Raw genomic sequence first — 17,227 nt, 5'->3', positions numbered from 1 at the left:
TGATAGCAAATTGGAGGCAATCAGTTCCTTCAAGAACTGCAATAAATTACAGAAAGAATAAACATTCAGAATGGATGAATAATTGGCAAACTGTTCAATACAAAATTGTTGCACACAGGAGGTCATTTGGCCTGTTGAATCTGCACTGACCCAGTTAATGAGTGATTCACTTAGTAGAACTCCCCTGTCTTTTCCATGTAACTCTGCACATTCTTCTTATAGCATGAGTTTGAGCCATACATTGGTAGGAAGAATAAGGAGATCGCTTACTACTTACAAAGTTAGAGTCTAAATGAATAATGGAACAAAAGGATCTTAAAACATAAATATGTCAATCATTATCAGTTATGCCTAAGCATAAAAGGCCTTTTAAAAAAAAGCAAACCAATCACAAAGCTTTATTTTTTGACTTGTGATGATAAAGGCCTTCTCTATCAGAGCTTCCAACATACTCAGAGTCTCACTACCTTCACACTTGGTCCTCAAGATAAATGCAGTTGGACAGAGGGCATTAAACACATCGTTGTGGCATTTGCAAAGCTGGTTTGGAAAGAAACGCAATTTTTTGTTGAGGTTCATCTCAAGCAGCTCCATGATGCAAGAGTCTGAATGCATACAAACAAGAAAAGTATCAGTTCTTGCTGGAGGAACATCAATTTGGCAAAAGATTTTCTTTGGTCTACATGAAACCAGCTGGTCTTCCCTTGAGCAGTTTGCACCAGAGAATGTATAACATGAAATATAAAGACACATTGTAAATATGACTTGCAATGGAAAATGTAACGAAGCATCCCAAATTATATTGAAAGAAACTGATATGGATTGCATTTTATGTATTGTGAAATATGAGTTTTGTGTGTACTCTTACAAATTTTATAAATGAAATATATCTTTGAAAAAAAAGCTTCATTTCTAGAGGAGTAGAGTTTAAAAAGAAGTTAAGATAATTCTGTTTCAAACTTTTGTTGGATTACACTTAGAGGAGCACATGCAGTTCTGGTTACTGTATTAAGAAAAGGATATAGACAGGATACAGAAAAGATTTACAAAGATGATTCCAAAAATGCTTGGTAAACATACTGATAAAAAGCATTACAAATTGTGTCTTTTCTTTTCTAGGGCCAATCTAATAGATGTCTATAAATTATGAAAAGTTTTGCTAGAATGGATACAAGAGAGAATATCTCTTCTTGTGGGGAAGGATGTAATTGGAATGCATTCAACATAATATAAACACCAAAAAATTCAGAAAGAGTGTGTTTACCCAAAGAGTGATTAGATTGTGAAAGTTGAGACCACACGGAGTGGTTGAAATGAATAGTATATGCATATTTAAGTGGAAGCTAGAATGCACAGTCATAATGTTAGATTTTGATAAGGGAAGATAGGAAGAAGCTTGAGTGGTGCATAAATACCTTATTTATTAACATGATAAATATTGCAACTAAGTGGGTCAAAATACTTGTTTCTGTGCATTACATGTATTTCACGGTGGCAAATAATGACTTTTGAATTTAATAAAAACCTTGAACAGAAGAGTAGATAGTCTAATAGGGACCATGTGACCACAGTCAGTTGTTGTGAAAATCCCACCTGGTTCACTAATGTCCTCTCAGAAAGGAAATCTGCCATCCTTACCTGCTTGGCCTGCTTGTGAATCCAGACCCACAACAATGTGGACTCAACTGTCCTCTTAAATAAATGCTGGCAATACTTTTGAAAAAAACTCCTATGTAATGAATGCTGGTGACATCATCATTGGACTTATATTGATGTAGCTAAACTACATCTGCCAGTCTCAAATCGGTGTCTGAATAATATGAGTTGCAGACTGTTGATCTGAAAGATACAGTTCTCAGAAAAGTTACTTTAAACGTTTTAAGAGCACTTTTGATGTTTTAGGAACTAGCATTAGAAATATTGAAAACTCATTTTATTTAGGTTGATAGGTGACAGATAGAATTTGCAGCATAGATTTGGACATTCAGCCCAACTGATTTTTGCTACACAAACTTGCTCTTTGTTCCTCTTCATCTATTAAGATATATCCTCCTTATGATTGTCGCTAAGGATTCTAAAGGGCCTAGATCTATAATGTCACAGTTCTGCTGGTTTTAGTTTTGTCAATGAAGCAGTCAGTGGAGACGAGTTGCTTTCCCACAAGATTAACAGTATGGGCTGGAAATAGATTCACCTCTCCTCATCTCTACATCTCTCCCAGTCTCAGTTTAATGAACTTGGAAAAAGAAGAAAATATTTCCGCAGACAAGAAAAGTAAATTAATTGTGGCATAATCTTTACTCTGGACACAGGTAGAAAGCTGGTGTTTATGATTGAGTTACCGGTGATACAACCTGAACCATTTTATTTCCCACTGAAGTTAATGGAACAGCATTTTGGACAGGATGTTTGTTGGATTGCTGGTTTACAATTGTTCATTCTTGTAAAAACCTGAAACTGAAAAGTCTCATCTCCGAAAACTCTTCCTTGTAACTGTTTTAAAAACAACTACTGTGCTAAGACCCCACCTTTACAGGAATGTGCATGTTTTAGCTGCTGAGCACTTCAGCTGCTTCCATCATCTGACTGTTTACTACTTGAAATTCTGGGAGGCATGTGGAGCACTAAATCATTCTTACTCACGTCCCACAAAACAGTTGGCCTAATCCAGTAGTTGGTCATCAGTGTTCGTTAAAAATTAAATTACCCTAAATTACAGATGATTTGATCCCCAAATGATTGAGGTTCAGGTGTACCTTTAAAGATTTGTACCTCTAATATGATTTCAGACTTCCAGTGGCTGATGATTCCTTACTGAATTTTTCTACAAAACATTTGCCTTCATATTGACATCATTAGATTACTTACAAGCATCATTGTTCAGTCATTGCAAGGCTATGGGAAATACTTAGGGAAGTAGACATGAGGAATGTTGGATCAGCCATGATCACATTGAATGGCAAGCAGGTTTGAGTAGCGTAATGGTCTACTCTTGATCTTATTTCTTACGGTCTTATGTTTCAAGTTGAAATATAAATTTGTATCTTTTTTCCATTGTGAGATTACTGTTTGTTATGAAAAAAAAATGTTTTTTTCTGCTTTTGTGCAAATGTGTTTTAGCCTGTTCCTTTAATATTATTAAATTTTGAAAATCTATTAGGCTGGAAACTGTTTTGGATCACAAAATCCTTAAGTGTCCCTTGCTCAAACATGTGAAGCAAGAAATTCCTGTTGATGAACATTGCTGTGGGTAAGGTACTCTGCTTTTAGAGCAATGTTTCTGATATCATGGAACTTAAAATGTTAGCACACTTAAATCTACCTCTCTCCACTTTGTGATGCTAAGTGTTGTCTTGCATGTCCAGGGGAGACCTTAAGGCACAGGAGCATGCAGCAAGGTCTTTGTTGTTTGCAAGCAAAAAAAAGTCATGGCTTTCAGTGCTGTAATGCACAAGCAATAAAATTTGTCACATTTTGTAAATGAAGCACAGATGAAATCTGCATTTCATTTTTTAAACTCACTTAACTAGCACATTAAAATGAACTTTAGGCCCATGTTTGTGAAACTCATGTTTTAGCAGCTTTTCTGTAAAGATAATCTCACAGTTAACGCTTTGTATTAATGTGATTGTTATGAAGGACAATGTTAAACATTATAGAACATGTCACAATTAATAGTTTCAAAATTATTTCTTCAGTTCAGCTCTCTCAAAGTGAAATAGCTCGCAAATTCTAAAATGGGTCAATAGTACCAACAGATACTGTCAAGCCTATATATATTGATAGTGTTAATCTTGTTCTATTTACTGCTCACATCTGAATTGACTCGCCATCAGCCTCAGGGTTACTGTTGTATTTTCCACTTTGAGCAAACAGTTGAAAAATGAAAAAGAAAAACTCATTGAAAATGTTTTTAGAAAAGCATTGTGTGAGTTATACAAAGCAACTGACGACAATTTCATTGCTATTGTGCCCACACCCTCTATAAAGACTCATACACGCACCAAACTTTGTGCTTCTTAACCTCTGTATTGAATCCCTCTTGCTAGTAAAAATGACGAGGTTAAACATTAAGCGCTTCTAGTGAAAGGACACCTGTATTTGCTGGTCACATTATGCGTAAACTGAAAACGCTTTACAGCTGGCCAAATTAGCATAATTAAATTCACATCAATTAGAAAAGCTCAATCAGCCCATTCTAGCCTTCTCATGCAGATACTGGCATTTGTCTAAGGTGATAAATAACAAAGACTTTCAGAGTTGAAGACTTCATAGCTGAAAGGAAGAGTAATAGGATTTGTATATTGTCCTGATGTTTCACCTTAAAGCTAGTGGAAGTGATTAGCACTAAACATGCCATTGAACGAGGTACTGTTGCATTTTGCATTCCAATTACACTAGAACACAGGAGTCAGCATTGCAGATGTGCATTTTACAACATGCCACTGTTGCAATTACTCTTTTATCCACAAATAATGAGGGTAAACAAAGCCTGGCTTTGTGACTTTGGCCCTGCTTTGCACAGGGAAGCCCCGATGACCCTGCGATCGTAACAAGACTTCACTGTGTGATGCTTGCAAGTAAATTCCTCCAGATGAGAAGTGACATGGGGTTCAAGGGTTAATTTGTGTAACAGGCAAATTTGCATACAAATGAAAAATGATGAAATTTCTGTTCTCCTAAATTTTCAATGTCAGTGACATCAAACAGCAGACTGCACTCCCTTGCTGTTCATGGAATATTCATTACTTGTGAAACAGAAGCATCTTGTTAGGCTTTAATCTAAAACTTCAAATCACTAGCTTAATTTGTTAAACTTTATCACTTGTAACACTTGCCTTCCTGTTTTAGCTGTTCTTTGTCTTAACGTCATGTGTACTTTATGCTTCACTATATACAGCTAATAAATTAGACAAATGGAAGCCTCATTGCTAAGGAATCTTCATTCATTTCACAAAATCATCTATGTCTGTTCTCCACTACCAGAATTAAGGCCTCATTTTATTTTCCCAGGATCTGGAGCCACAGCTAGAAAAATAGTAACAATGTTAATAAAACTAAATTGTGGATGTCATATTGCTTTTATTGATTTAAATATATCTCAGAATGTTATTGGATGTTATAGAAACAAACAATTCCCCTTTGCCTGTCAATTTATATGAATGTGAAGATGTGGGTTCAAAGAAAAATGTATAGTAAACATACTCCTTTAGCAAGTTCTGAATTTACACTTTCAATTCATATAAGGCTAATCTGAACATATTTGTTACATTGGCATTCAGATGTAACAGTTGCTAACTTAAATTTGTTTGCTGAACTGGATGATTTTTCTAAAGTGTGTGCATTCATTGTTTAGAATCTTCAATGTGCTAGTCACATTTAGATATGGGCCTCATTAAGTTCACAGATCAATGTCCACAGTCAATGTATAGATATAGTGATACCCTATTAGTGTAGGGTATAGTATAGTCCCCAGCCCAATGTAGGGTATAATATAGTCCCAAGCCCAACCTCAGGATATTGATAGTGTGTTATTCAGCAATGATAAGGTAATGCTAAGTGGCAGTGGTTAGATTCTCTCCTGTCAGAGCTAGCCAATTTGTAGCACTAATATTAGTCATCACTTATCTGGCCTCATCTGATTCTATCCAGATCTTACAGCAATGCAGACGTTGGTTATTCCATTGTCTGAGGAGCTTCAGATTGTACTAAACATTGTGCAACCATCAGCAAACATCTTCACTTCTGATATAATGATGGAAGGATGGTTATTGTTGAAACAGAAAATGTTTAGTCCCAGGATATTGCTTCAGAAATTCCTAAGGGTGATGTCCCAGAGTGAAGATCATTGTGGTTTGTTGAAGGTCACCATGGTTGACGATGCCACTGTTGTAGGTTGGATCTCAAACAAGGATGAGGTAGAATACAGGACTGAGATTCAGTGCTTAGTGGCATGGTGTAAGACAACAATCTCTCCATCAATGTCTGCAAAACAAAGGAACTGGTCATTGACTTCAGGAAATAAAGTGGAAGGCATGTCCCTGTCTGATTCAGCGGTGCTGAGGTGGAGGTGTTTGAGACCGTCAACCTCCTGGGAGTGACAATCACCAACAATCTGTCCTGATTCACCATGTCAACACTAGAATCAAGAAAACAACAATGCCTCTACTTCTTCAGGAGGCTAAGGAAATTCAATATGCCCACATGGACTGTTTCCAGTTTTTATACATGCACCATGGAAACACGCGAGCATTTTATGTGAATTTTATTCCGAACAATGTTCAAAGCTTGCTTGCAAAGTAACAAAACTGAAACTATTGTTATCAAAGTATAAAGGTCCCAAAAAGCAGTGATAACACTTAAAGAAATATTGTTAAACAGACAAAAGTAAAGCCAACTTAACAAAAATATCTCTGAACATTATATGACATCCCTGATTTGGATGTACCACAGTGTGGTATGAACTACTATTCCCAAAAACTACAAGAAACTATAAAGTGTCATGAACACAGCCTAGTTCATCACGCAAACCAGCCTCCCATCCATTGACTCCATCTACACTTCCCGCTGCCTCGGGAAAGCAAGCCAACATAATCAATGATCCCTCCCATCCCAGTTATACTCTCTTCCACCCCCTTCCATCAGGCAGAAGGGATAAAAGTTTGAATAGATGAACAAACAGATTCAAGAACAGCCTTATGAATCGACCTCTCACGTTAATTCTGACCTTTCTCTCTGCACCTTCTCTACAGGTATAACACTGTATTCTGTACTCTGTTCTGCTACCCTGATGCATTAAGTATGGTATGATCTATCTGTATAGCACACAAAACAACACTTTTCACTGTGTCTTGGTATATGCAACAACAATAAATTAAACTGATAAATCAAGCTCATCATCTTCCTTTGTGTTTGGTGTATCTAATGTGGATAAATCTCTCAAAATTCCCATTGGCATATATTTGCTCAGGCTGCTTGATGTCACATGTTGTCAAATACTGCATAAAGCAATAGGGCAATAAATGGCCAGGTTGGGTCTGTCCTGCTGGTTATGGGCAAGTCATAACAAACCAATTCTCCAGTTGACGGAAAGATACTAGTGTTGTGGTTGCACAGCTTAATTTGGGGTATGAATAATCCTGAAGGATAATTCTTCAGCTCCATAGCCACAATATTGAAAGGGCCTATGGCTTTTACTGTTTTCAGGGCATTCAACGTTTTCATATTGTATGGAGAAAAATGAATTGACGGAGGACTGGTTCAAGGCTGATGGGAACCTTAGGAAGAAGCTGAAATGGAGGATTCACGCAGCACTTCTGCTGAAGATGTTTCTCAATGGTTTTTACACTGGCAACCTGAATTTTACCATCACTATATGTTCATGGATCCTCCTCCCCATACTCATTAGTTAATCATCCACTAACATTCACAACTGCATGTAGCAGGGTAGCAGAACATTCACCTGAACTAATGGCTGTGAAATTCTTCGTTCAGTCCATGTCTATCACAGAATACATGTGTGCAGTTTGGAGTATCACAATGCCACCGAAACATGGGTGAAGAGAGTGTACAGGGTTAAAGACAGTCTTGTTTTCTCCTGGGTTGCTGTGTAACAGGGGTTCCTGTGAGATACTTGTCAATTCCAGGAAGCTCCCAAACAATCCGGGAAGACAAGCAACTGAAAGTGCCATTTATACTCATATGCTGAATGTCATCAATCAATATATATCTTGAATGTCGAGCATGACCAGTAGCACATTTCCCTTCGTATACAGGTTCCTAACATAATGATATGCTGAGGGAAACTCCTAGCATTTCTACCCATCATCTTTCATATGTGAATGCCACTAAGTTCCCAGACTAGAAAAGGAATATCAGTTTTCTTGAGATAAACATTGAATGAGGATTTGACTTTGTTAGTGATTACACCTGTCTAATCTGATCTGAATCAGATTGATGCACAGATGGCTTTAGACTGGCATCAGGCACTGAAATTTTGTAATCCCAGCTTTTGATGGAAGAAGATCAGACAGTGCCATTCAGGTTGAGAGCTACACAGTGTTCATCTGTATATTAACAACAGATTTTTTTTAACTGCAGTGTTAGCCAAATATGAGACATTGTTATATAATGTTCAGAGATGTTTTTGTTAATTTGGCTTTACTTTTGTCTGTTTAATAATATTTCTTTAAGTGTTATCTTGCTTTTGGAGACTTTTGTACTTTGACAGTAATAGTTTCAGTTTTGTTACTTTGCAAGCAAGGGTTGAACATTGTTCAGAATAAAATTCACATAAAATGCTCCAGTGTTACCAGTTATTCTGTCTATTTCTGCTGTTTGAGATTAGCAAGGCCTCTGTCCACGATACTGTGAAATCAGCTGGTGGCAGGGGGAGAAAGCCTAAATTGCAATCCAGTGATTAATCCTTCCTAATATTCTTGTCTTGTTTCTGTCAGATAGGTCTTACTCCTTCTTGGTACTCTGACTAAGTACCCAACTCGAGAGTTGTAATCTGCTGTCGGGAAGAGATCTTTGAGTGTAACTATTCAACTAAGGGATTTCCAAAATTAAGTTTCAAATTTCCCAAAATTGTGCATTGCTGAATAACTCATTGTGCATTGGGGTTCCAATCTTATCGCCAAGAAAGGTTCACCTTAGATTACATTTAAATCAGAAATCCTGAGCATCGGGTACAACGACAGGCATTTCAGATACTAATCCATGGTTTTCCATCTCTGTAATATGAATGCACAGCATGATTTCATACTCTATTGTGGAATGCAGAACATGAAAATGGAGAAATTGTTCTGCTCTGAAGCACTGAGGAAACCAGAAAAATTAATCCCTGTTGTCACAGATTCTGGTAATAAGACAGGTGATTGAGTGATTAAGTAATTCAGCTGGCATCTTCATTAGTGTACCCAAATCTTGCAATCAGTTTTATTAAAGAAAGCACGATGCATGCAAAAATCCTGATTTACATAAGTTTATATTGCATAATGTGGAAGAATATTATTTTTAATAGGTTAAACTGCAGGATACTGTACAATGTGCTTAAGTTAGAATTTCTCTCATCAGCTATAGATATGTTGTAAATCTGCAGTAATAAAGTCCTATGTTTTTTTTAAAATTCCCTTCTGTGATTGTCGCGCTTCACTATTCTTGGCATTTTTTTACCACAGAAACTTGCAAGGGAATTAAAATAAAACAGTGCCTCATGAAGTCTAGCACAATAAAATATCACCATAGTTTCTGTCATGATCTGCTTTATCATGTTTGCTGACAGCTCAGAAATGTCTGTATCCATCAGTAGCAAAATTGCAGCTCACACTGGAAAGAAAAAGTCAAAATAGAAACAAAGCTGCTGCTGAGATGAAACTTCTCTTTGACTTCATTGCGTCACATAGCTTGCAGAAGTAGCGCATAGCTGATAATGGTAAAATTCAATGACTTAAGATATAAGATAAAATGTAGCTTATAAATATAGTTGTTTCAAAGCAATGGTTCAGTTTGGTATGGGCTGGGGGCTTGTTGGTCAGGGAGCTTGCACAACCTGAATCTTCCCTCTCACAAAATAATTTTCTCTTTGTACTTTTTCCTAGATTTTTGACTTAGCCATCTCTAGAAATTAATGTAATAAACATAATTTTATATATCTATTTCATGGCTAAATTAGTGTGCCTGATCATTATACATTATTGCAAAAGAGCAATAAATGTCAGCCATTAGTTTGCACAGAGCTTCCCAACCTGAGAGTTAGGACACAAGTAGAGTTTTGAGCTGAAATCCTGAGGTTGCAAGCACCAAATGGGCATTGGCTGACCACTGACACAATCATCCACCATCACCCCCGCGCTCTGTCACTCTCCACAGGGTCGAAACAGTTCTCCAGCCGGAAAACAGGCTCACAGTGAAAAGATGTTTGGAAAGCACTGGTTTAGTTTGATATCACTGTTGTCTGTAATTCAGAAAGTTGTGGGTTTTACAGCCAGTTCAGGACTTGAGTGCAAAAAGGTCAAGACTTGTCATTGCATCGCAGGACTGAAGAAGCATGCAATGTCAGTGATGCTGTCTTTCAGGTGATACAAAGCCTGTCTGCTCTCCCAGGTGGAGAGGGTCTCATTCCACTATTTTGAAGAGGAGCAAAGGGAGTTATCCCCAATGTCTTGGCCAAAATTTATCACTAAATCAGCATAAAAGAAAGAACCACCCCGTCGTCATCATCTTGCTCCCTGTGGGAGCTTCCTGTATATAAATTGGCTACCATATCACCAACATTACAATGGCAACTACACCATAAAAGTACTTGATTAGCTGTAAAGTGCTTTGGGATGTCCTTAGATTGTGACAGGTACTATATAAATGAAAATAATTCTTTTAAGGCTGCAATTAGTTTATATAACCAGTAATTAAATACTGCAATTGTAACAAATAAAACAAGTTTGGCAGATTGGCTCACAAATCTCAGAACATTTGATATGGTTTATTAGTTGGTAGATGATTTTGAGATTTTTACATTTGTAGTTCATATTTGAATGTGGGGATATTTGTTTTTATCTATGTTAGTTTATGAAGATCTAACACCTTTTAATGTAGAGGAGGCAAGATATATTTTTGACAACATGGCAAGCATTGTTTGCTGCACTTCTTCATGTCTACAATGTTTTAATTTTGATATCTTGAAGGGGTGGGCAACTAAAGTAGTTTTACTATAGTTCAGTAATCTTGTTCATACGGACTCTACCAGAATGAAACGCCATGAGATACTGAAATACAGAAAGTTACATTTCTGGTTTTGTATGGACATGATTAAGTGATTCTCATTAAATCACAGATTTTATTTTTAAAATAACAACTCCCTGAAATGTAAATCAGTTTAAGAAATATAATAAATAGAGTGAGATGCTATATAATTTCTCCTTTTGATTTAAAGATTTCAATGTGTTATACATCATTTCAATCCAAGGAAATTGACATTTTCCCAGGGCTGTCAGTCATCTCTCCTTTGGTTTGACTCCTGGTAGCTACCTAAGAATACACTGGGACTGATTTCCTCTCTGTTTCCTTCTGTAAAGTGTTTATGTTCTTTGCCTCTTCCTTAAAGCCTCAGCATAATGTATGTAACTGTCTGAGGATGGAGTGATGCGTGAGTGGGGATGAAGGGCAGAAAAATTGTCACGATAGTGTACTGCTGTTCAAATTAACAGTGCCAAGTTGAAGTGCCATTCTTCACTGCTATTCCATTCAACTGTTTTGCTTTGTGAAAATCCAAAAACCCATTTGCGCTGTTTGCCTTCGTCAGTGTACTCCTTGAAGTGAAATACTTGGAATTCAGTGCTTGTGCATGAGTACAAGGGGAAAATAAAAAATAACCTGCTCTGCTGCTTTATGATTTTCATTTTATCTCTCGTAAGAATAGAAGTTGTTATTGAGGATTCTGTGTCTGAAACATTTACCTTTTCTCAATCCGCTCCTGTCTGACCTATTGGTCATTCTCAGTATTCAGAATTCGTGGTAACTGGTTTCTCAAGGAAAGAGGAAATATTGATAGTTAAACTCTCCTTTTTAAAACACCACCTTTTTGAAACACCAAACTCTGCAAATACTTTGTTAAAGCACAACAGTTTCTGTTGGAGGAGGAGGCACACTCCCATAAGGCACTGTGCCATTGAACAGGTCTCATCTCTGAGTTAAACAGATTTCAATGCAAGCCTTCAACTCGGAGAACACATTTTGATGTACAAATCTAAATAGCTTCTCAGTTACGATGGCTTCTGAAATGACTTTCTGCAACTAGTGTGCACAGATAAACTGATTCATATCTATTTGAACCAGATTTGAACTCCAAAGCATTATATTCCAAATGAATTGTGTGATTTGCACACTTTAAAATTCCATGGTTCTGAACATTTTAGGCAATGTTTTAAACTCTTAGCTTTCTTTTTTTCTAGGATTGCTTGCTACATTGCCTTTGTTTGGAACGTTCTTCTTTTTCTCCCTCTTATTTTGTTTTAAGAGGCTTTCTATACTAATTGAAATAAATCCCCAATCAGTTTGACCTTTTAGAGGTAACTATAGAGCTATTGCTTTATTCCTAATGCACTTTATTGAGGTCCTTTATGTTTTGTGTAGTTCTACCACCTAAAACGCAATTAATTGACTTCTGCCAGCTGTCAGTTACCATTTATTATCAATTAGTTCATCAAATTGATTAGCTGGCTTGGCCAAAATACGTAAAATGCACTTCTTTTCATTATAACTTTATTTACATGGGAGGAAGAACCATGATTAATTGATGTGATGGTAAAAAAAAAAGCTTATGTGAACATTTAAAAATAAGGTTTTCTAAGTAGGCATACTGTGCTCTTACAGTGATTGGGATGGTGCAGGATATGTTGAAAGGCCTCCCCCTGTTGATGTGTGCGATATCTTTAGATACTGCACATCTGGCTTAACATGTTCAATTTAGGTCCTGAGACCTTAATGATCACTTACTTTATCTTGATGAGGTTTACTGTTAGTTAAGGATTAATTTCTGTTTAGATACATTTTGCATTAATTCTCTTGATGCTGTTAATATTACTTGCAGTTTTAATGTTACTGATCATGTGTACTAAATATGTTTACTGTACACAAAGTAAATATGCAACATACTTGGGTTGATTGCCATTTAATCTTATGCCATATTCTTTGAAGCATGCTCAAACAAATACAACCATAACCAGGGATGGTTTAAAAGTTATATTTATGTAAATGCTGTGCGGTACTAATCTCTTTAGTACAATTTATTGCCTATCCCAATCTGTTGAGTGTTTTCAAATATGTTTTCCATGCTGTTAAATTTCTTATAGCACAAATCCTATGTGACACTAATTTTGTTTCCATGTTTTACTTTATTGTCTTCCACTGGATGTTTCCCACCATCCACTCCTTGTCCCTGTCGTTGTTGGGAACCCAGGGGAAAAAGCTAGTAGCGTCAATGGATGAGACAAGTGAAATAGATGGCCCTGAAAATGTGGAAGTTTAACATCTTCAGCATTTGGCATTCAAGCAATTAATTTTATTGGTCCCGGTGAACTGAACATAGACATACAAGTGGAGGAAGAACAGTTTCGCAAAGAGTTAAGAGACGTCAACACACCTTTGCTCTATTTCCACTACTCCACAGGTTGCAATATGAAATAAAAATACTTTTTTTCTAGTTTCCAAGGAGACCAGTTCAATGTCTCAGTTGATTTTATGGCTGATTTGCAATGCAGTGTGATACCAGAAGTTTCAATTCCCACACTGGCTGAGGTTACCGTGACAGACTCTCCTTCACAACCTTTCCCCTTGCCTGAGGTGTGGTGACCGTTAGGTTAAATGACCACCAGTTGTCTCTCTCTCTCGAATTAAAGAGCAGCCTTATGATCTGGTAGGTGACTTTACATTTAGGTTCATATTAGTTTTTGAACAAAAGATCTATCAACAAGGTTCATTAATAATTTGTTTTCAAAACAAAGTTTATTCAATATTTGGTTAACATGCACAGTTAATAATATAGAAGTGTAAACTCTTATCCCTATATCTCGAAGATTGAAGCATGCAGAGATTGTGTGCAGCTGTACAAAACCCTGGTTAGACCCCACTTGGAATACTGTGAGCAAACCTGGCTTCTAATCCTCCAAACCTTAGGAAAGATACATCGGCCTTGGAGGGTATACAACATAGGTTTACAAGAATGATATCTGGGACTTCAGGGGATACATTATGAGGAGACATTATGTAAATTAGGCTTGTTTTCTTTGGAATTTGAAAGTTAAAGAGTGACTGATTGACGTCTTTGAGATATTAACAGGAAACGACAGGATAGATAAAGATAAACTATTTCCACTCATTGGGAATTCTAGAACTAGGGAGTATAGTTTGAGAATTAGGGCCAGAATGCTCAGGAGAGATCTTAAGAAGCACTTCTATACACAAAGCAACTCTCTTCCTCAAAGGGCAGTTGATGTGAGAACAGTTGTTCGTTTTAAATCTGAGATTTTTATTTGCTGTGTAGGGGTATAAAGGGGTATGGGTCAAAGGCAGATAAATACCGTTAGACCACGGATCAGCCATGATCTCATTTAATGACAGAACAGGCTCAAGGGACTGAATGGCCTACTCCTGTTTCTACCTTTATAAATGTGCTGTATTCTTAAAACACATACACAGAATCACACCCTCTTAAAGAAAAGAGTGTAAAAAAATCATATTTCTTTGGAATATTCTTGAGGGATCAAAGATAAAGTTCAGAATGTTCCTGAGAATGATGCTATCATGTTCTTGCATCTGTGTCAAGTCACTAATTGCATATTCAATGTTAGTTCGGCACACAGATGATATTGAGTTTCTTTTTATTCATTCACAGGATGTGACCATGCCAGAGCACAGTTGAGAGTCAACCATATTGCCAAGGGTCTGGAGTCACATATAGGTCAGACTGGGTAACGATGGCAAGTTTCTTCTCTGAAGGACATTAGTAAACCAGTTTTTTTTTTCCCTATGACAATCAGCAATGGTTTCATGCTCTTCATTAGACTCTTAATTCCAGGTTTTTAAATGTCATTCTAGAGTGCTATTCTAGACACTTATGTGTACATACACGTGAGTGTATAGTTCATAAATCACATGGAATAAAATAACAATTATCCACACAAAGTGTGAATTATGCCATAAAGCTTCATGTTTGCTTTGTAAAAGAGTTTTATTGCAGTGTTTGATTCTACATGAAGTAATTAGCTAGATTTACTGTCTGATCAGGTTGCAGAAAATCTGGAAAGGATGTTTCAGAACTGCCACCATGTATGAAAGCTTCAACACTGAATAACACAAGATTGTAATGAGAGTAAAAATATAGTTAAGGATGGTTTTAATTACTTTCTAAACCACATGCTAACCTGCAATCCTTGATGCCCTTGATTCTAGTAATACATTTACTGTAACTCATCCTGATTTATTTTCCCTCGTGCTCCCACCTTCATTCCCTTAAGTTCATGGGATACAGATTTAAATCTTTATGGTGCACCCATGGCACTTCACAGAAGCATTATAAAACAAAATATGATATAAATCTACCTAATGAGAAAGTGAGGACTGCAGATGTCGAAAGTGGAGAGTCAGAGCTGGAAAAAGCACAGCAGATCAGGCATCATCCGAGGAGCAGAAGAGTGGGCATTTCGGGCATATTCATCATTCCTAATGAAGGGCTTATCCCCGAAATGTCGACTCTCCTGCTCCTCGGATCCTGCTGTGCTTTTCCAGTGCCACACTTTTTGACAACAAATATTCCGAAGGAAATGTTAGTTCAGATGACTGAAAGCTTGGTCAAAGAGGTAATGTTTAAGGAAGTGAAGAGAAAAGAAAAACAAAGAAATGAAGAGAAGAAAGAAGAGGCAGAAAAGTGAAGAGGTGTAATGAAGACATTTCAGAGTTTAAGACTTGGGTATCTGAAAACGCAATCTCCAGTGCTGTAATAATTTAAACCAGGGATGTCAAAGAAGCCAGAATTGGAGAAGTGTATGTATCCCGAAAGAGTTAGCTGCTGGAGGAGAGGATAGGATTTGGACAGATTTGAAAACAAGGATAAGAATATTAAAAATAAGACATTTTGAAACTAAATCAATTTTAAGACAGCAAGCATAAGGTGATAAGTGAACAGGATTTGCTGTGAGCTAAGATATGGGCATGAGTTTTGGATGACACATGGTTTGACACAGTGTGGGAAACCAGCCAAACTATTGGAGTTGTCAAGTATTAGGGGAACAAAGATTAGTATGAGGATTTCAGCCAAGACAGAATTTATATCAAATGACTTACATGGCGAAAGACCGCAGAAAGCTACATCATAGGTGGATTTGGGAGTTCTTGTCCATAAAACACAACAAAGCCAGCATACGAGACAGCAGGTAAAAGGGAAGGCAAATGAAATGTTGGCCTTAATTTCAAAGGGAATCAAGTTTTAATGCTACGATATTATTGGTAAGACAGATGAGCTAAAGGTTGACATGTGGACTTGTGATGTCATCGCAGAAATGTGATTGATGGACGGGCCAGAAGAGCAACTCAACATTCTGGGGTAAAGGATCTCCAAACAAGAGTGTGGTGCTGGAAAAGACAATAGGTCAGGCAGTATCCGAGAAGCAAGTGAATCAACATTTTGGGCATAAGCCCTTCACCAAGAACGGGCTTATGCCCGAATCATCGATACTTCTCCTCGGATGCTGCCTGACCTACTGTGCTTTTCCAGCACCACACTCTTGACACTGATCTCCAGCATCTGCAGTTCTCACTTTCTCCAAGTGTAGGATCTCCAGGCAAGACATGAGAGAGTGTAAAAGTGGAGGTGGTGACACATTATTAATTAAACAATCAGTTACTGTTGGACAGAAGGACAAAATCATGGAAGAGTCTTCAAATGAGGCTTTGTGGATAGAGCTTAGGAATAAAAAGGGGACAGTCACAGTGCTAGGAGGGTGTTATATTTCCCCAAGTGGTTGGCAGGCAATGAAGGAGCAGATATATGGACAGTTCACTAAGGTGTATAAAAATGCTTATAGGGCAGTAAAATGAGGGGATTTTAAATTCTCCAACATTAATTGAGTAAAGTCTTTCGATGGGGCAGATTTCTTGAAAATGTGTTCAGGAGGGGCTTTTAATTCAACAAGAAGAAGCTTCAACAAGAAACATTCCAGTGCCGCATCTAATTCTGGGGAATCAAGCTGGACAGATATTTGAGGTGACAGTGGGAGAGCATTCTGCTGATAGAGACCATAACACTGTACATTTAGAGAATGGTTTTGAAAAACGTATCAACCATGATTAAATGGCGGAGCAGACACGATGAGCCAAATGGCCTAGTTCTGCTCCTTATGGTCTTACGTTTTAAGTTTGTTATAGAAAAGGAAAAAGATGGTTTGCAAATAAAAGGTTTTGGTCTGGGGAATGTCAGATTTTATTAAAATAAAGCAATATCTGGCCAAAGTGGACTGGGAACAGATACTTCTGGGTAATTCTATAGCAGAAGAGTGGGAGGAGGTGTTCCAAATGGAATTGGTGGGAATGCAGGCCCAATTTTTTGTGTGAAATACAGCAGCAACAAGCCCAGAGAACCCTGGATGTTAAGGAATATTCAGGATTGAATAGAAAGGGGAGAAAAAAAAGGTACAAATCAACAGAGCCCTTGTGGTGTAGAGAAAGTGCAGGG

General features: G+C 37.3%; 1 protein-coding gene across 3 annotated transcripts in view; it reads left to right on the top strand.

Moving 5' to 3' along the window:
• Positions 1-13,146, top strand: part of gtdc1 (glycosyltransferase-like domain containing 1) — a 370,690-nt gene extending 357,544 nt beyond the window's left edge. The window contains exon 10 of one of the 3 annotated variants that reach the window (XM_043694107.1): positions 12,959-13,146. In XM_043694107.1, the coding sequence (XP_043550042.1) occupies positions 12,959-13,027 (69 nt within the window). In that variant the 3' untranslated portion in view covers positions 13,028-13,146. Of the gene's footprint in view, positions 1-3,160; positions 3,243-12,958 lie in introns of those variants that run through there. The other 2 variants (XM_043694111.1, XM_043694112.1) reach the window with 2 other exon arrangements.
• Positions 13,147-17,227: the final 4,081 nt, after the last annotated feature.

Source organism: Chiloscyllium plagiosum, chromosome 7 (assembly GCF_004010195.1).
Source record: "Chiloscyllium plagiosum isolate BGI_BamShark_2017 chromosome 7, ASM401019v2, whole genome shotgun sequence".
NCBI classification, from domain to species: Eukaryota; Metazoa; Chordata; class Chondrichthyes; order Orectolobiformes; family Hemiscylliidae; genus Chiloscyllium; species Chiloscyllium plagiosum.
This window is presented reverse-complemented; position numbering and strand designations above follow the sequence as displayed.